General features: G+C 39.3%; 2 protein-coding genes across 7 annotated transcripts; both read left to right on the forward strand.

The window, feature by feature from the left end:
- The first annotated feature begins 1,114 nt into the window (after positions 1-1,114).
- On the forward strand, positions 1,115-11,109 carry srsf1a (serine and arginine rich splicing factor 1a). 5 transcript variants are annotated; one of them, XR_004933264.1, is made up of 6 exons: positions 1,115-1,564; positions 2,045-2,223; positions 9,165-9,337; positions 9,549-10,343; positions 10,470-10,499; positions 10,724-11,109. XR_004933264.1 is itself a non-coding variant. In XM_012874569.3 (4 exons), the coding sequence occupies exons 1-4, from the start codon at positions 1,377-1,379 to the stop codon at positions 9,744-9,746; spliced, it is 738 nt and encodes a 245-aa protein (XP_012730023.1). In that variant the 5' UTR covers positions 1,115-1,376; the 3' UTR covers positions 9,747-11,109. The 5 variants fall into 5 exon arrangements, 1 of the variants encoding a protein (XP_012730023.1); XR_004933261.1 differs by having other exon boundaries at positions 9,549-10,499; XR_004933262.1 differs by having other exon boundaries at positions 10,470-11,109.
- Positions 11,110-11,794: 685 nt separating this feature from the next.
- dynll2a (dynein, light chain, LC8-type 2a) lies at positions 11,795-17,780 on the forward strand. Of its 2 annotated transcripts, none has more exons than XM_021322592.2 (3): positions 11,795-12,796; positions 13,259-13,408; positions 15,932-17,780. In XM_021322592.2, the coding sequence occupies exons 2-3, from the start codon at positions 13,277-13,279 to the stop codon at positions 16,067-16,069; spliced, it is 270 nt and encodes an 89-aa protein (XP_021178267.1). In that variant the 5' UTR covers positions 11,795-12,796; positions 13,259-13,276; the 3' UTR covers positions 16,070-17,780. The 2 variants fall into 2 exon arrangements, with proteins under 2 accessions (XP_021178267.1, XP_012730035.1); XM_012874581.3 differs by having other exon boundaries at positions 11,803-12,757.
- The last annotated feature ends 2,124 nt before the right edge of the window (positions 17,781-19,904 follow it).

The raw sequence follows: 19,904 nt of genomic DNA on the forward strand, positions 1-19,904 counted from the left end.
TTGCACAGTAATTCCAGATTCTTCTAAAAGATTTTGAGGCTTTTGGAGCCTCTGCTTTAAAACTGTTGGACAGAAATGGCGCAGAAGTGAAAGGCGTTAAGCAAATGGCCCTTGAGCAAGGCTGAACCCAGGACCGCTGCATTAAAAATAGACAGTTTCAGCATATGGTACACCTGCTCCATCATGTCTGCACCAGGGTTCAATTTTTTTATTTTTATTTTTTTTGCCCCTAACAAATTTGGATATATCGTAATTGAATATCAAGTTTAGAAATAGAATATGGATAATATAAATAAACAATAAAAAAAATCAAGAATGGACCTTTTAATGTTTCTTTAAAATATGCAATTTCTGGAAAGCAATAAACTGGGACCCAGCTATGTTTATTCCTATTTAGAAAGGCTAAACCTACAGGAATATGACAAAGGTGGTGATATTAGAACATCATTGCACAGCATTTTGAAAGAGGTTTGTTTTATGATGTGTTCCTGGGTGTTGAAGTAACAGTAAATACAATACTAAGATCCAAAAAGATGTCTGAAGCCGCTGCTCTGTTAAGGGATTCAAAGAGGTCTCAGAATACGTAGAAATCAACCATTTAACTGTATTGAAAATAGTCAACAAGAAGAGGACATTTTACCAACATCAGGTATGGCCACCTAAGCAAGTCCACCTTGGAAGCTTATCTCAAGATGCTAAAAGAAGTCTGTGTGGACTTAGTGGAGCCCCTGTCCTGTTGACTTTAAGAAAAACACCTCGAGACATATTCTGACAGGCTTTTACTTAATTTGCTGTTTTTAACATTCCATTTATTCCTGTGAAACGCTTTGTGATTTTTATCTGTGAAAGGTGCTACATAAATTAAAGAAAAAAAATACTTACTTGGTTACTAAAATGTTGGGGACCTAGTGGATATGAAAGAAAGTCGATGTCTGTTCTGTTAGAGATTGCACAAGTTTAATTTTCATGGAAAGCGTGGAAGGAGAAAACCTTCGTCTCACCGTCCAGCTGGTGGCGGTAATGCGCACCTGTAAGTATTTTTGGGAATTCCACAAGAGGAAGAAGAAGAAGACCGGGAATCTGTCACCGGACTATTTTCTGTGGCGCATGTGTCCGGTCTGGTAGTGTTGTGTTTTTAAAGGCGCCTCGCTAACTGGGCGCGGAGTAGTGATCCTCACGTTTTAGGACGTTTTTTTCCTCCTGTTCAATAGGTATAGGCGTTCAATAGGTATAAGCGTCTGTTTGGTTGTTGTTGTTTTTTCTATTTATACCCTTCATTTTAGAGTCGCTCTGAATTATTTCTTTTGAGGGTCTTCGGACACCAAAGTTGCGTTGAATCTTGCGGTCGTCGTTAGTTTAATAAGTTAGTAGCCGCCATGTCGGGTGTTGTACGAGGCCCCGCAGGGAACAACGATTGCCGAATTTACGTGGGGAATCTACCGCCAGACATTCGCACGAAAGACGTGGAGGACGTGTTCTACAAGTACGGGACGATCCGAGATATCGACCTGAAGAACCGCAGAGGAGGCCCGCCCTTCGCCTTCATTGAGTTCGAAGATCCGAGGTGAGGCGCTGAAGCGGTTAGCCAACCAAGCCGTAGTCCGTTCCATTGTGTTTGCGCGGGGATCCGGCTATTTCCTGGACGCGCATTGTTCTCGTTACCGAGCGCGGTGTCGCTTTCTTAACCTGACATCACGCCTTGGTGTGCTCGTGCGTCCTGGTGCACACCGGATCAAACAAACTCCGCTGTGCATGTTGATATTATAGCACCATTTATATCCCTGCACTCAGTCACAGACGTGGTTAATGACGCTGTTATGCACCTATATATTTGATAGCGCCATTTTGGTGCCGTTATAACTCCTGTGAAAAGTTCCGGTCCGTTTCTAACTTAAATCAGATTGTTTTTAAAAGTGACGTGCACGTCTCCCAAGGTGGATTAAAAGACACTAACATGGCGGCGACCCTTCCCGGCGTGTGCCCTGCATAACTGTCACTTATCAACGCTTTTAATGATTCACATGTCCCTGTTCTCCGATAACAGGGACGCCGATGATGCGGTTTATGGACGTGATGGATACGACTACGACGGCTACAGACTGCGGGTGGAGTTTCCGCGGAGCGGCAGAGGCTCCAGAGGCGGTTATGGGGGCGTAGGCGGAGCACCGAGGGGGAGATATGGACCTCCGTCCAGGCGCTCCGAGTACAGGGTCGTTGTGTCAGGTAAATGATCGAGCCAGTGGGGCTGTTTTTTTTTTTTTTTTTTTTTGGCCTTCGCTGACTAAAAGGCAGTGTTAATGTTAAATTGACATTCAGAAGTTGAATAAGGGGCAAATTCCCGGTTTCCCAGGTACTGATTTTTGAGATGCATTCTGTAATTTGTGTATGAAGTGTTCCCAGTTGGAAGCAGGACTTAAGCAAGTACGTTTATAGTGAGGATTTTTTGCAGCTTTTTCCCTGCTGCCATCAGACTGTTGAACTGCTGCTGAACTATAACCCATAAACTCTGCACAACATTCGCATATTTGCACATTTTGCATCATTGCATCCCCGTCTAGCATTACAAATGCTGCCGAACTCTTAGTTTATAAATGCATTCTTGCACAAATTCCCTTTGCACAATCTAAATTCTGCACATACAAATGTTTTTTTTTTTTAAATACTCACCTGTACACTGTGACTTTCTCCTGCATTGTTTACATTTCAATTGTTTTACTTTTAAATCAGTGCTGCACCTTATACTGTATTTTAAATCTACGGTAAATTACAAGATGTATTCTTGCACAAATGCCCTTTGCACAATCAATTCTGCACATACAGATGGTTTTAGTAATACTCACCTGTACACTGTGACTTCTCCTGCATTGTCTACTGTTCACTTTTAAATCACTGCTGCACCTGATACTGTAATTTAAATTTTTACTGCAATTTTACAAGCTGTATGCAACGAAATGTCGTTCTGTACGCACTCTGTGCATACAAAATGATAAATAAAGTTGTCTAAGTCTAAGGATTCCAGCCCCAAAACCCAGAGATGTCCATACGTACTGGGGTTCAATACCCAGCATTAGTGCCTGGCTTATAAAACCTAGTGAAACTATCAGGTCTTCTGATATGCACTTGCATATTCATGTCTACCTGGAACATTGTACTGCACTAGGTTTGCACAATTAACCACATTTGCAATATAAATCACAATCTTTAAAACAACAACACAATTTCCAAGTTGCAGAGGTCTGCAGTTTTTGCCTATGTAACAATTAATGGATCAGACGGCTCCGTTAGTTGTCTGTAACATGTTTAAAGTGGGTTTGCCTCCAGGGAAAAGAGTTGCAGCAGTGAGATAATCTAATTTTATTATTTGTTATAGAGTTTATATAATCAGTAACTTACTGTTTTTACCAGATACTTTCAGGAATCTCACTATAGCATTAAGGGCCAGTCAAACTGTTTTATACATAGCCTTGTTTGTTGGTTGCACTTTATGTTCAACAACGATTGATGTCCAACTCAACGAGCTATTCTCCTAAATCATAATATTCTGGTTAATAAACACAGTTAATTTTATTGTTTTTAAATAGTCGTTTACAGGCATCTTTATCTACAGGCCATTTTTGTTGCTTGTGGTTAATGCAGAGGAAAGTCTAAATTAAATCGCAATTATGGTTGCAATATATAGCAATTACGATTTCTGGGAAAATCGTACAGCCCTATTTCTGAAACTTTTAGTTGGTAAAGGCATACAATACAGAGAAATTTTTTGTATTCCGTGTCAAAAGTGCTACTATGTATTAAATGTATAATTAGATGGTCACTTATTAATGTTATAAAAATAGGAAGAAATGCATACATTTCATAAATTCATAAAAACATGTAGCTGCCTGTGCAAATTCTCATTTATCCGGGTCATGGCAACCACAAGTGGCTCGAATTGGAGGCAACTGGACTTTCGCTCATTTTTTTAAATATAAATGAAAACCTGTCCAGGAGTTTTTGTCAATTTTGGCGGCTCGTATTTGGCGGCTCGTATTTGAGCAAACAGTAGTCAGAGTGCTGCTGTCAAAAAGCCCGTGGTGGCCCATCCTCCTAGGCGCGTTCCAACCCAGATGCATATCAGCCCGTCACTGTCCTGGGCCGTTAGAGTACTTGGTCACCTGAATCATGATGAGACTGTTGATGTAATATCTTTGGAATGGGTTTAAAATAATTGAAACTCACAGCACTTCTCCAATAGACCACCACATTTGATTGGTTAACAGGCTCATCAAGTACATTTCACACTACCATACTAAAGCAGGGGTCACCAACATGGTACTCACGAGCACCAAGCTGCCCCTGAGGACCACATGTGGCAGCCACGAGCCTGTCCTAAAAAAAGTTGCATCTAAAACTTTATTTTATTCTGTTATGCTTCTTGTTTAGTCACACTTGCATTTACCATATTTTTCGGACTATAAGTCGCCTTGGAATATAAGTCGCTTCATTTAAAGGATGTGTCATAAAGAGGAAAAAAAAAGATCTATCTATCTATCTATCTATCTCTATCTATCTATATCTATCTATGTATCTATCTATGTATGTATCTATCTATGTATGTATCTATCTATGTATGTATCTATCTATGTATGTATGTATCTATCTATCTATGTATCTATCTATGTATCTATCTATGTATCTATCTATGTATCTATCTATGTATCTATCTATGTATCTATCTATGTATCTATCTATGTATCTATCTATGTATCTATCTATGTATCTATCTATGTATCTATCTATGTATCTATCTATCTATGTATCTATGTATCTATCTATGTATCTATCTATCTATCTAGACATTTTTCACACAATCCAATAATACATTTGGCATTTAATCTGGTAAACCAACTTATTAAACAACTCCAACCAGCATTTCAGCCTAACTGGCCGTTAGGGCAAAAGTTTTCAAAATTACACAGAAATTAGACCGTGAGCGTAGCGGTGCTATGTTCTAAGCTAATAGTACGACATGGTTGTTTCAGAGGAAAACATAAAGCTCACGTGTATCAGTGAAGTTGTAAACCAGCTGGAAAACAGAGCTGTAAGCTAGCGCTAGCTGCTATTAGCTTTACTGACAGCCCAATAATGAAGTTCTGTTTCGGTCTGGGCCCTTTGAGCTGTACCATGTAGCGCTCCCCTGTGTGAATGCAGACTGAAACAACATACAAACATGTTCAGTCTTTGTTGTCTTTAAGTTATTGTCTCAATTTTTAAGTGGAGCAGAAGCCTAGCGAGCCTTCTTGTGGCTATAGGTAATGTTTACTTCTTGGTTCATACTGGTTAATATGAATTACCAATTAAATTTGATATGCAAGTCGCATCTGAATATAAGGCCAAACTGTGAAAAAAAAGTGTGACTTACAGTCTGAAAATATGGTATATAGATTGGCAATATCAATAACAAAGCATGAAAATGTATTTTACATAAAGTTAACTGAGACTCTTCTGGTCCAAAGGTCAGTGCCAGTAGCCCTTCGTATGAACAACACCAACGAAGTAGCTCTTAGTTTTAAACAGGTTGGTGACCTCTGTACTGAAGCAATAACAGCCCCACCCTCTTACTTTGATAGTAAAGGCAATCAACAAATAACTTCATGTCTAAAAGCATGCAGCAATTGAATGAATAAACCAGGAAATGACATGCTTAGGTAACTATAACCCTTGTATGTTTTCAGTGTTAAAGCCTGGTTTAAGTGAGGGCTGTTACTAACAGTTATTTAAGTAATCTCAAGTATTCTAGCGATTGATCAAGTACCGGTAATCGCATAAAATTTTTTATCATTCTGCAGATGTTTCACTTAAAGGTATAGGGGACAGTTTTTCTGGAAATGGAAGTAAGAAACATCCCAGTCCCTTTGTTGGATAACAAACGTCTGACAGTTTTTGTCTACGAACAAAGACTGAGAAAATTTCTTTTCATTCCCATAATGGGCAAATTTGGCCATAATGGTGGCATAAACAGAATTGTACACTAAATAATTAAAATAGTAATGAAAAAAAGCTAATCTAAAGTTCTAAAGCAGCAGAGAATGAGTTTATCAGAAAGGCCAAAAATAAAATTAAAAATAAAACCAGAGTAAGTATTCCACAATAATTAATATGCAATATTCAGGTAAAAATTAAATATTCTAGTTAGAAGGAAAAACAGCAGCAGATATACACACAATGAACGTGAGAAAAGTATGTATTGTGCATGATTGTACAACCAGCACCTGGAGTAGATTTAAAAAAAAAAGTCTATAAATGGACGTCATGAACCATTTCCACTGTCTCTCAAATGCTGATCAGATCAGAACCTGTGCAGCCATTAGCACGTTGTAAACACTTCTTGGGTTTGTTGTGAGCAGCAGAGATTAAAGTCTAACAATAAAGTCTAGCTGCAGACGATGCAGCACATCTGAAGTGCAACTTGACAGTTTACTTTCACAATGTTTAAATGTAGCATTGCTGATAACATATTAAATCTGAGCTCCAGGGTGGCCAGACTCTCTCTACTTTCCAAAGCAGTGTTTTCCCCATAAATTGTGTTTTTATATTGTGTTTCTCATTTGGAACTACAGGATTTTGGTGAAACTTAATTTCCGGAGTGCCTAATAGTGCATTCAACGAGCACTGATATAACCCTTTACTGAGCTGCTGAATGGATGCTCAATATCTGCTTTTTCTCCATAAGTTTGTCTCTGAAGTCTATCCATGAACCATGGCTTGTAGGAGTTCTCTGCTTACTAGCAGGGTTGTCAAAATAACCAATATCTCATAATACATGCGTATCGTGCGTTTTTTTTAAACATTACACATGAAGGCCAAACTATTAATTAACCACATTAACTGTTGTTCAAATGCAACATAAATTAGGGTCGTTTTCACAGGTTTCAACTTGGAATGAACTTTAGAAAATCATTTATCAATTTCTATGCATTGCCTGAATCCACACTGCATATATCAGATTTTACCAAAAGACAGCTGTCAGAGGCACACGGTGAATGAGGTGAATCAGTGATTCAAGGTGTGAATTAATCTAATTCAGGAAATTAACATAGTGCAACAGTTTCAGAGAGTAAAAAGACTAGATTAAAAACTATATTTACATCCCAGGTGATTCAGGTGACAGAGTGACCAGGTACTGTAATTTACATTTTTACTGCAATTTTACAATCCGGGGCATTAGGATTCAGGAGCCTGGTCTTTAGGGCGCAGAGTCACACGGGAGAGAGGTTCCAAAAACACGAGAGAACTGGAGAAAAAAAAACGAGACAAAGGTTAGATCAAAAAAACGGAGATCGAGAACTCACAGGCGTGAAGCTTCACAAGACAGATCAGTGGCCTTAGGCGTACCACAACTGGGTTAGCACTCTGGGATCCTCCCGTTATCCGCGCACCGTTCTTATAGTGCAGGGAAACGCTGCTGAACGCGCTGCAGGTGTGTGTGCGCCCCGCCCACCAGTCAACTACTGTCACCTGTGGAAGAGGGAGAGAGCAGGGCCAGGAGAGACTGCCTGCTGAGTCCTGACGAATGCGATTTATTTTATTTTTCAGTTTAATTTATCATGTCTTTTTAAACGTATTGAAAACAACAAATCAAACTGTTTCATTGCTGTGCAGATCAGGTGCTAAAAGTGCCACTGCATCTCAACTCGGAGCAGAAATTATTGCGTTCTGCCTACGATACATTTGAACCAAAGTTGCTGTTTGGTTTTGACTTTTCTCTTTTCTCTCTCAAAAATGGCCTCTAGATAAAGATGTTTGTAAACAAGGACTATTTAAAACAAGAACTTTTAATGTTTTTATTAATCAGAATATTATTCAAGACATCAGCTTTTAATAGTTTTGGACATTAATCCATGTTGAACATCAAACGCAAAGTGCAACCAAGAAGCAAGTATATGTATTAAACTGATTGACCAGAATTTAATGCTATGGTGAGATTCCTGAAGGTTTCTGGTAAAACAGTATGATTATATAAACTCTAAAACAAGTAATAAAATTAGATTATCTCCCTGCTGCAACTGTCTTCCCATCCATGCGGAGGCAAACCCGCTTTAAACATTTTACTGACGCCTAAAGGACGCGTGTGTTTCACTAATTGTTACATAGCCAAATATTGCAGACCTCTGCGATTTGGAAATTGCGTTTTTTTAAATTGCGATTATATTGCAAATGCGATTAATTGTGCAGCCCTAATTTGCAACGTGAAAACGGAGTGAAGTGGGTTTTGTCTCTGCTCTGCCTCCATGCGGGGCTTTCAGGAAGAGGCAGCATGTCTGTGCCTGTGAGACGGCGCTGAGGGAAGCAGGGAGAGACTCACAGCAGCTATTGCTGTCAATAGTATGTCTCTGCAGACCCGGGTGCTCCTTCTTGCTGCTGCCTCAAGACGGTAACTGCAGAGCGATTGGTGCTTTCATGAGAAGTTGCCAAAAACGCACAAAAGTTGCTATTCCACGATCAATTAAATGTAGAGCAGGGTTCCTGCGGATCCTTAAAGTCTTAAAAGGCATTGAATACTGTAATATAAAACTAAGGCCTTAATTGGCATTAAAATGTCTTAAATCAATCTCTTAGGTCTTAAAATTGTTACCAAGTCATAAATAGGATTTTATTTTTGTAATCCTTACCAAACAGTAAAATAATTGACACAATTATATATTTTTGTAAATTTACCATATGGCTCAATGTAACCAGTATTGGTTCCGTCCCGATAGCAGAACCAATAAAAACTGTTGCGGCCGGACCATAGCTGTGAAAAAGAGTTGGCACCGATTTATAGTTTATTTTAGTAGGGAACAAAACAAAGTTTGTGAATTCAGTTCAGTAGTTGTTCAAAAATATCTGTAAATTGTGTGTTTTTTAGCTTTCTTCCTATATGGAATGTTTTTCAAAATCTTTAACATGTTTACTGAGCCATAAAGTAACGGTTTATGTTAAAATAAACATTTGGGTGAAGTTGTCGCAACCAGGTTTATCTTGTTTATCGTGAAGTTGGTCTTAACTTTTTATTTCAAGCGGCATTAAAAGGTCTTAAAAAGTCTTGAATTTAACTTGCCTTATGCTGTAGGAACCCTGGTAGAGGTAACCCCTGGTTTAGTTACACTGTTCAATGACACGCCGCGTGTCGTCCTTGTGTCCAGGTCTTCCTCAGAGCGGCAGCTGGCAGGACCTGAAGGACCACATGCGCGAGGCCGGTGACGTGTGCTACGCAGACGTCTACAGAGACGGAACCGGAGTTGTAGAGTTTGTGCGCAAAGAGGACATGACCTATGCCGTCCGAAAGCTGGACAACACCAAATTCCGCTCCCATGAGGTATGTGTACGGTTTTGATTAAGTGTCATGGATAATGATTCTGTGCTGTGACGCGGTGAGTATTTAAAGAAGTGCTTTTTTTTTATTTTTTTATTTTATTTATTTCCTTTTTTTTTTTGGTACACATCGCCCAGCTCTAAGTGCCCATCTGTATTTCCGCCAGCGGCAGGAATCGTGCCTTTTCAATGTCAAGTTCTCTTGTGTCCGCCAGGGAGAGACTGCTTACATTCGTGTGAAATTAGACGGTCCCCGCAGCCCAAGTTACGGAAGATCACGCTCCCGCAGCCGTGGCAGCCGAAGCCGGAGCCGCAGTCGCAGCGCCAGCCGCAGTCGCAGCAATTCCCGCGGTCGCGGCAGAGGATCTCCCCGCTACTCGCCCCGCCACAGCCGCTCTCGTTCCCGTTCTTAAACCTAGCCGTCATCGATCTTTTTCCCTTCTGATGTATTCCCTTCCTGTTTTTACCCCTAAGTTTCTCCAGATGTCGGCTATGGATTTGTTTTAATTTTTTTTTACGTTTCTTGTCCTTTTGTCCTTGTGGATGATCTTGGTATGTAGCTGTAACCCCCCCCTCCCTCCTCCTCCTCCTATTATCTTTCCCTCTTCCTCTCCCACCTCTTTGCCCCCTTTGTTTTCTCCTCCTCTCCCCTTCTCTATCATCTCAGATTCGGAACATTACAAGTTGTGCTGTGGTGATCTTCAAAAATGTTGAGTTGTGGTTCACACTCAATGTTTTTGCAGGTGTTAATCTGAAGTTTCTGTTTATTTTTATTTTTTTATTTAGTAACCTCTCTTTGGATATGTGTGGGTTGGGCTGTTTTTTTTGGTTGGAAGCCCGATGCTTAACTGTATTTTACCCTTGTGTCTTCCTTTAGACATCTGAGGAGAAGGATTAAAGTGATTTGGAATAAAACCATTGTGGAGCACATTTCATTTGTATGGTCAGGATACAAATAGGACATCTAGGAGGAGGATAGGACATCTAGGAGCAATCAGGTCGAGGCAATGGTATGCTTCATATTCCATAAACTGATCATTTTGACAGGTTGCCATGTCATGCATGTTATTTAACAAAGATATGTGTACTGTACTTTGTTAAGACAGTCTGTAACATGCTACTCTGGTTTCTGACAGAATAAGCAGTCCTAAATCAAGTGTTGCGATGTAAGTGTAATCCTTGCTGTCAAATGTAAAAACAGAACTGCTTTGTACAAAAAGCGTCCCAGTTTTGAGCATCCTCGTTGGTTAAAAATGTCAGGATTTTTCTTTAGATTTTCTTTTTTAGTCTTTTGAGTGTTCAGTGGAAAAAATAAAAATAAAATTAGGCCCAAAACTCTTGACATTTTATTCTAACAGTCTGCCTCTGATTTTCTTCCTGGTATTTCAAGGTTTTGATTGGAGGAGTGGCTCAATGGATCCCAATCCTTGGAGCTGGATGAGTGGATCGATTAGGAAAGGGATAGGCAAGGATGGATGCTCGGGAACGGGAGCAGTTTTTCGAGGATTCAAATTTATCAGAACTAAAATAATGGGAGTCCCAGAGCACCTTTTTTTTTTTTTTCTTTTTTTGCCCTTTTGGCTTAGGCCCCAATGGCTTTATGATAGAAGAAAACGAAACAGAGGACCAGGAAGTTGGATCAAAGGATGGAGTCGTAGATGCCTGGTATGGGGGAATTTTTAACAAATATGGGGAGGTTGGGATGGGATTAAAGTTTGTAATTTTGCTTTGCTTAATCTTTCTTTTAGCATTTTCAATAAACACACTTTCAAACAATTATTGAGTTTGTTTTTATTTCTTATTAAGGCCATGTGAATTAATCTGTTTGTGGTTCCAAATAATCACACGTGCATCAAAAAGCTAATTTACAAATTGGCATTGAGACGTTTTGCTTTCCCTAAAACTTCTGTAAAACACCACCGGGAATTTATGTAAAGTTAGTTAATCATGGATTTCAACCAAATGCATTGGAACTTTTTTTCATCCCTGAAATGGCAGTAATGGAGAGACTTGTTAGCTGCAGCTTCCTGACCTGATATCTGCTGTTTTTCATTGAACTTGAAAGATATTTCCAGAGTTGAGATAAATTTAAAAATGTATTTAATGTGGTATTTTTCCTGGCAATGCGTAATGTTAAACACCTCAAAAATAAGAGACTTCTATTGACATCCATAATCTGTCCGGATCTGAGTAGTAGCAATACATAAAACTCCATTCAGAAAGAGAAAGCAATGATTGATTTCTCCTTTAGTGTTGAATTTAAGATGGATATAGTGTGTGTGTGTGTGTGTGTGTGTGTGTGTGTGTATATATATATATATATATATATATATATATATATATATATATATATATATATATATATATATATATATATATATATATAGGAAAGGAAAGTTTTAACACTGCCAATGCTTCTGAGCATATGCCTATATGATTAGAAACCACAGGTCTTTCATTACTAATCTCACCGACTAGTGTGTAAGTGATTTAGTGTTCAGTATGGCTAGAAAAAAAAGCCATAGAAGTGGTTTATTCAACAAAACGCAATAAACATTCTGACTGAAAGCATCTAATTTTTATTACCGGTTCTTAAACCATCGCTCCCAGGTAGAGGGCATTACTTCCTAGCTCTCAAAAACTAGACCAAAACAGTCATTTATAGCAAAAGCAATGAATTCTCTGTATTAAAAAGATAGTTTTATTGCTTAATGATCAGCAGGGCTGAACAGTTCAAACATTTCTTTGAGAAGTTTTGCTGGATCTGGTATTGGAGTGCTTGCACTGATCCATGAATTATAAAGGCTTTTTATTTTTGCCTTCATATTTGCTGTTTTATTAACGCTGACATACTGATTTAAAGAAAATAATAAATGGGCAAATAAAGTGTCAAAATTTTCCATTATGACCCAAATAATTTTAACTCGGGACCTTTAAAGTTTTTTTTTCTTTCTGCTTGTAGCATCATTTTTGCGAGCATTAACAATAATAAATGGCCGTGAAAGGCACTGGCAGCGCGTTCAAAGGGCCCCGGCTGTGTCTACTGCAAATGCCAAGCGACACCTTCCCGCACAGCGAGGTCTCAGTTTCCACTCTCTCCTCCAGTCAGTGTCGTATGCTGGGGGAGTGATGCATTGTGGGACGAAATAAGATGCCGACAGAGAGGAGCTGGAGGAAAACGCTCGTGCCGTGCGAGGAGGCAGCGCCGCAGCCAATGGCAGGGCGCGGCATGCGGCAGAGGGGGCGGGGAGCTGCCGCGGACAGCACAGCGTAGAGCCAGCCTTCCTTCATGCTTATTGTGTAAAATCTTTAAAAAGCAATTAGCCGCAGCATCTTCTTAACCTTCCCTCGTCGCTTCTTTAACGCGCACGCTTCTCAGCGGAGGACCCCGTTTTTTTTCTCCATCAAAGGCGCAGAAAAAAAGGTGGGTTGGACCGGCCTCATCTAGACGATTCACTTCAAGGTTTGGCATATGTAGGATTCTAGTTGTTGTTTTTTTATTTTATTTTTTTGGGACGCGTTCATGCATTTTGAGTGATTATTTAAAAGGGTTACTCTATTTTTTTACCCCCTCCATACAGTGTCACCCTAGCTTATAAATAGAAGCATTTTCATAATCGTTGCAGTTCTGATGCAAATGCATTTTATAGGAAAGTAATTTAACTCCACCTGTATCAAGTTTCACTGCGAATTTATGCAAAACTAAAACGCGCGGCTTCGGCGATAACACTGAGCACAAGCAGAAAAGCGTTTTATTATTATTATTATTATTATTGAAGCCATCCGCTGTGCACAACGCCTTTATGTTCTGCGTGTGACTTGGAGAAATTGCGATGATCCGGCTGGCCTAGAACCCCATCCTCCCCCCCCTTTACACCACGTGTTGTGTACATTTCTATTTATTTTTCTGTGTCTTCCTCCTCAGCACCCAACCTGAACCACCATGACTGACAGGAAAGCTGTGATCAAGAACGCAGACATGTCCGAGGACATGCAGCAGGACGCCGTGGACTGTGCCACCCAGGCCATGGAGAAGTACAACATAGAGAAGGACATCGCTGCCTACATCAAGAAGGTGAGCATGCTTCTCTCTCTGCAGCTTCCCATCCGTTCCAGCCTCTTTGGAAAACTGCTTCCTCTTAAATATGCAAACGAGGCTCCTGGAAATTGCGTCGGTCAGCTGGTGAAACGTCACAAACTGTTTACTTGTGTTTCTGTCTGCCATGTTGAACTGCTCAGATATTTAAACACAAAGGCAAACCTGGCCTGGTTGGCACAAAAAAAAAAAAAAAAAAAGTTGGAATTCCCTGGAGGGATGGTCCAATTTGGGCGTAATTTGGTCCACATGAAGATCAGCAGAGTGTTTTTTAAGAGATTCAGTTTGCTAAGAAGCCGCATGGCACATCTAGAATGAGCACTAGAGGGAGTCAAATTAGTGAGCGAAGACCACTGGGTCAGTTTAGTCACCTTATGTGGAAAATACCAGGGTTTGGTGTATAGCGCTATTAAAACAAAAACAATCGGACTGCTAGAACTATTAAACGGCCTTTTATTGTGCATTTTCTGCTGTTCTGATGTTTTGTAGAGAAATGAGGCGAGCATACCGAGTTTATATAACCGGTTAATTAGCTGGGCTATCTGCTCCAGTAGCCAGCCCGATAGATGTACTGTTCTTTCCATAGTTTGGGCTGTCTTTAATTTCCACACCATATGTGACTGTTTATTGCTGCTAGATGTTTTAATGATAATAATATAATATTAATGCTGAAGGGAAATTAAACGATGTGCAGGTTTCTTCAGAGTAAATGCTGATGGCAGTGGCCAGGAAGGGTCTCCTGTAGCGGTCTGTCAGACAGCAGACCTGAAGAAGCCTCTGACTGAAGACACTCTGTCTGATGGAGAAGATGCTCAGGGTTGTCCGTAATGTTCTTCCTCTTATGAAGACTCCTCTGCACAATCATCTCTAGAGGTCCTAGAGGACCTTCTTTATTGCTTGTTGACCTAGATTCAGACATACCTAGAGTTTGATGTCGGTCAAACTCCCATCAGATGCTGTCCAATCTGTCTTGTGTGTCTGCTGACCTTCACTCGCTGTTCTGACTGTCGGACGCTCCGGCAACTGCCTGCAACAGTAACGCTCCACTCCTGATGCCAGACCGACATTCTGGCTCCTCACATATTGAATTATGTTGCTGGACTGCATGGGCGCCAAATTATGATCAGATCATTTTATGGGGAGGAGGAGAAAACGGTGGCAAGATAATTTGTAAAATCGAAACTTCAGCGACAGTAACAAAGTCAAATAGCGCTTAATAAATAAAATTGTATATATGCTGCCACTTTTTAATGCAAATTTCATAGTTTTATTTAGTTTTTTTTTTTTTTTTTTGGGGTAAAACTAATCGTGACATTTTAGAGGTCTGGAGCCTTTATGTTTGGAAGAACTTTAGACAAAGGGCTTTGTTTAAAACATTAAAATCTGCTTGATTCTTAAGCGATGGCTCATGACAATTTATATTCATTTAAACTGTGTACATAACAATTTAATACCAATGCAAAGTGAAAAAGTATATTTGGCTCTTTAAAGATCACTCCTGTTTTTGCTTAGTTTTTATCATCATTATATTGTCATTGCAACAGAAGTTGCCACTGAAATTCGTCCTCTGGATTTGACCCTCCCTTAGGGAGCAGCGGGCTGTGCGGCCCTCAGTGGGAGCATTCTGGGGCTGAGGGTCTTGCTCAGGGACCCAGAGTGGCAGTCTGTGGGCTGCCTTGCAGACTCTCCCTGCTCTCTAACCACTTTTTCAGATCATCAACAGTCAGGAATAATTGCTGTCATGCCTGTGGAATCAAGAAATTGCCTAAAATAGATTCTGTTCAACAACATGAAGTAGGGTAAAATATCTCAAAAAGCCACGCGCTGTGCTCCTATTGAAATAAATTAATACACAGTCAAGAAACAAAGACACATGCATCTATCAGGTTTGAGTTGCAAAGCCATTTTGAAGGATTTTGGACTTAAGGGATCTGATAATTGAGAAAATTGGTCCCCCTACCAAAATTACTCCAGAAGTGTCACAATGTCTCATCTAGGAGGTCAGAAAAGAACCAAGAGCAACATCCAAATCACAAACGGTGGTAGTAGTGTGATGGTTGGGGGGCTGCTTTTGCTTCCTACAAAGCAAATGGACAGAACCACAAGTCGCCCAGTTTTATGCTTGGAAAACCTCAGATGTAAACGACTCATTGCCAATTGACAGAAACCTTTGATTGCAGTTAAAATAACCTTATTGCATCGAGCCACTTTGGTTGAATTTGCCCTTTCTGCCTTGCGTTTTGTTGAATAAAATCATTTCTAAAGCTGCTTTTAGTGTTTTTAATCAGGTTATGTTTGTCTTATATAAAAGCAAAAACAGGAGAAATATGAAAGGGGGTGTACAAGTTATTTACTGGCCTAAAGTTTATTGACCACTTGCCTTTTTTAAAAAAAAAAAAGTTGGAACGTTTTAGGTTGGACAACAAGTGCTAAATGTTTTAAAAAAAATCTAGTTTGCAGCTGTTCATCCTCTTCTCTTGTCTCTTTTTTTTTTTTTTTTAGGAGTTTGACAAGAAGTACAATCCAACCTGGCACTGCATCGTCGGGAGGAACTTCGGCAGCTACGTCACTCACGAGACAAAGCATTTTATTTACTTCTACTTGGGCCAAGTGGCCATTTTGCTCTTCAAGTCCGGCTGAGTTTCTGATGTTGTACCGAGGAGTGTTTTCCTCCCCGAACCTAAATTGGAAATGCACTGGTGGCTGATGTCTCCCATACACTTATGACATACCATAACGATGCAAAATCTGCCGTGCGCAACTGCATGGACTATACACTTATATAATATGTATGTTACAGTAAGTTTACTTTTTCGATAGTTGCCATTTGAATGCAACTGAAGTAGTTTTCGTTGATTCTAGGTTGTGAAAGATTTCCGCGTGGCCCTCGATTGTATAATAAAGGAAAGCTCTAGAATGTAGTGGTCCATCTGCTTTCCTTCATAAGTGGCATTGCCAGACCCAATAATGAGAAACTCGTGTTTTTAGATAGTGAAGTTAAACCTTTTGCATGACGATTCATCTTGAAAATGTGAAAGCGAACATTGAAAAGGTTGATCGAGGGGGAGAAAAAAAAAACAGTCTGTTCAGTTCTCTTGCTCTAAGCGATTTATAGGAAATTATTTCGTCCCAACCACACGGGATACAAAACCCCTTGTTTTTTATTATTATTTTTTTTATTTTAATATTTGATGAATCTTTAGCAGAAGGTGAAACTTTAGCAGCCGCGCTCATGAAAGATGTCACATTGCCGAACGCGCGTTACACTCTGGAAGAGGCACAAGAGGATGCAGGCAGTCTTGGGAGAGGTTTAGTTTGTCAAATCTTAAACTTTCACTGTGAAGGGAGAGAGCATTTAGGGCTCGCACAAACAGACCTAAGCCTGTAATGTCTGTGCTACAAGACTACAGACTGGTTACCAGAAATCACTCGCATAGCTCTTATATTTACGATCCTGTGTTAACTGCATGTTTGGAGGTTACTGCACACATTTTTTTATTTTTATTGCTTCAAAACTCAAAATCTGTTCTGGAGGCAAATAATTTAGTGTTTTCAGCTTTCGAGTATGTGGATGTTGGACATCGCCGACACACGTTTTTTTTTGTCCCAGTGATTGCTATATATAGCAGCGTTAGATAAACAAATGAGGTTAATTTTTATCAAGGCTACCACCGCCCATGTGTTTCAGATGGTTGTGTCGTCTCATGTGGTTTGTGATACCTTTAAAGTTGCAGCACCTTCTTAGTTTTAGTGGCCAGTGTCTTGCCAGGCGAAGCATTTAAGTGTCGACTCCTTTAAAAAAGAAAAGAAAAAATGCCGGTATAGGTTGATCTGTTACCCGTTCGGTTACAAGTTTTAGGTTTTTTCGTTTTGTAATATCAGTATAAATAGTTTGAAAAAGGCATTGCACAATTTTTGAATCAAGGATTTTTGGATTTGGGCAGATTGACGGGTTTGAGTCCGTGGGGGCGGATAACAACACATTTCTCGCTGTGCGTAAAGACTGAATGTTTACTGAGTTATTGTCTCCCATTTGGCAGTTGTGGGTGAAATGTTTTTTTTGTTTTTTTTTCCCAGTCTTAGCTTGGATTGATTTTTTTGTTGTCATGGGACGTCTTCCTAATTGTTGTCAATGTAAACTGATTTAGCGTTGTTTTCCTCTGGCATGTATTCTTTGCAATGTATGTTGTAGGAGCCGTTCCAATGCTGTTAAATTTGCACAAAACTTGTGCCTGTCATTGCTCTCAACTGTAAATGGCTTGAGTACAATTGCACTTCATTAGATTTATCCAGTAGGTTGCTACAGAACCAAAACTGTATAAACCGGATAAAATAAAAAAAAATCATTGTTGACTTACTACTGGTTGGCTTTTAGTTTGTCATTGCCTTGTGTTTAAAATTAATTACCATGGTTAACAATGGGGCACTACATAAAAAGTTTGAGTTTTATTTCATACCAACTATTAGAAAAACCCTTACTATTACGTTGTTGATTGGCAAACTAGATAAATGTTTTAGAAAATTCAGGCTTAGCTAACCCCCCCTTTCTCCATTTCTGAAATGTTACCGTAATATTTGTTCAAAAAAATACTTGGGGGTAAAATACTGAGAATGAATATTTCTACGCTACACTTGATCTCATGTTAAATAACTAGTTAGCCTTAAATTTAGCTGCTAGCTTGTAAAACTGATCATTTAGGAAAATATGAAAATTTTTAGAAGGTATTGATATCCTTGGTAAAATGTGGTGGAAAAATTATATGTATACATAAGTAATTAGACATTGCTAACTGGTACATTTAAGAGCTGTTCATGTGCAGCTAATTACTTACTTTCAAGTTAAATAGCTAACTATCTAGCCTTCTGTTACCTGCGCAAATTTAGAAGAACATAAACTTTTTTCATTGTTAGTCTGATGTTGATGTAAAATCTGTGTATCAAAACCAAATATTTAAACCAAGTTTTGAAAAAGCATTCACCAGAAACTAATCACACATTTTCCAGCTAACTAGTGGACTCATTAACTATAGTTATTGTAAAGTTGTGCACACAAGAAAATATATACTCTGTACTGTATGCGAATATGCTGACGTCACTAATTTCCGGTAAGAGCACATCTCGAAGGTTTTTCAAGACAAAAGCCTTTACTTATTTGAAGCTATTCACCTAATGATGTGTCATTTATCAGTTTAGTTTCAAATGTAGCAAATTTTGAAAAACATGAACCTATTAAGAACCCCCCCTTAACACACACCCACTGACTTTACGGTAAGGGAAAGGTATATTTAGCGGGGCTGTGTTTTTGTTGTGACTGCAGCTAAACCCTTGTCAATAACCCATCTACATGCTTTATAGCTAAGAAATTAAGCTACCTTGTAAAAGAGTGCTATTTTGGAAAAATATGACCTTTTGTGTTTTATTGTATATGTTGTCATTGTAATGTAAAAATAGTACATAAAATAGTAAATTTTGTAGGATGCTAATCTGAAGCTAATTCCCCGTTTCCATGCTAACTAGCAGCTAGTACTGGGGGGAAAAAAAGAAAAGCATGTGGAGTAAGATTCTTTTTTTAATTCAATGTCAATAGATTTTATTTTGTTATTTCCCCTTTCTATCAATAGCCTGATCTTTTCATAAATGTTGCTGAAATGGTTGCCGTTTGTGTTAATAGCTAATGTTTGCATTAGCAGTGTTACCCTGCGTAATTTACTTTGAAGGTTCGTGAATTGAAGTCAAAAAATAATTATTTTTTTAAATTAGTAACTTGTATGTTGAGAATTTGATTAAAGAACTGTGTAGCGTTCATGGGGAATTTGCTTCACCTACCAACCTGTGTTAAAACATTTAGTTTTCTTTAGTACAACAGGATATGATTGTCCATTAACAATGATCACTCGCTTGATGAGTGAACATGGGGTCAAATTTTGGTTCATTTATTGGGCGAAACGAGGTCTGACCGAGAAATGTTGGACTCGAGACATACTTTTTCAAGCTTGTGTAAGTAATCTAACGACATAAAACTCTAATGGGGATTTAAAGGGAATTCCGATTTGCATGGAAAATTCATACACACTTTTTGTCGAACGTGATCTTTTAAGCCGCAAGAAACCCCACAAAGCCAAGAAACCCGCAAGCGAAACCATAAAAGCAACAGAATGAAACAACAGAGCACGCCATACAGTGTGTGAGGTAACTGAGCGAGATGAATGGCTCACAAAAGCAACGTACTATTTAAGGCTTCAGCATTCATCTGTGAAAGCTGCAGGGCTCTACAGCATGCCTGTAGCGGCTGATTATTGTGTTCACTGTGAATAAATGGGAAAATAGGTCCATAGCAACAAGTGTGTCAGATGTTCACTCTGAGATGAGGAGCACGAGCCATGTAACTGTGACATGAGGCCACTGTAGAATTGTGCTGTTTACCCGTATGCCTGTAAAAAAAAAATAAGTGGACGTGTGACTGCTTTTCTGTGGG

The sequence above is a fragment of the Fundulus heteroclitus genome, chromosome 18 (assembly GCF_011125445.2).
Source record: "Fundulus heteroclitus isolate FHET01 chromosome 18, MU-UCD_Fhet_4.1, whole genome shotgun sequence".
NCBI classification, from domain to species: domain Eukaryota; kingdom Metazoa; phylum Chordata; class Actinopteri; order Cyprinodontiformes; family Fundulidae; genus Fundulus; species Fundulus heteroclitus.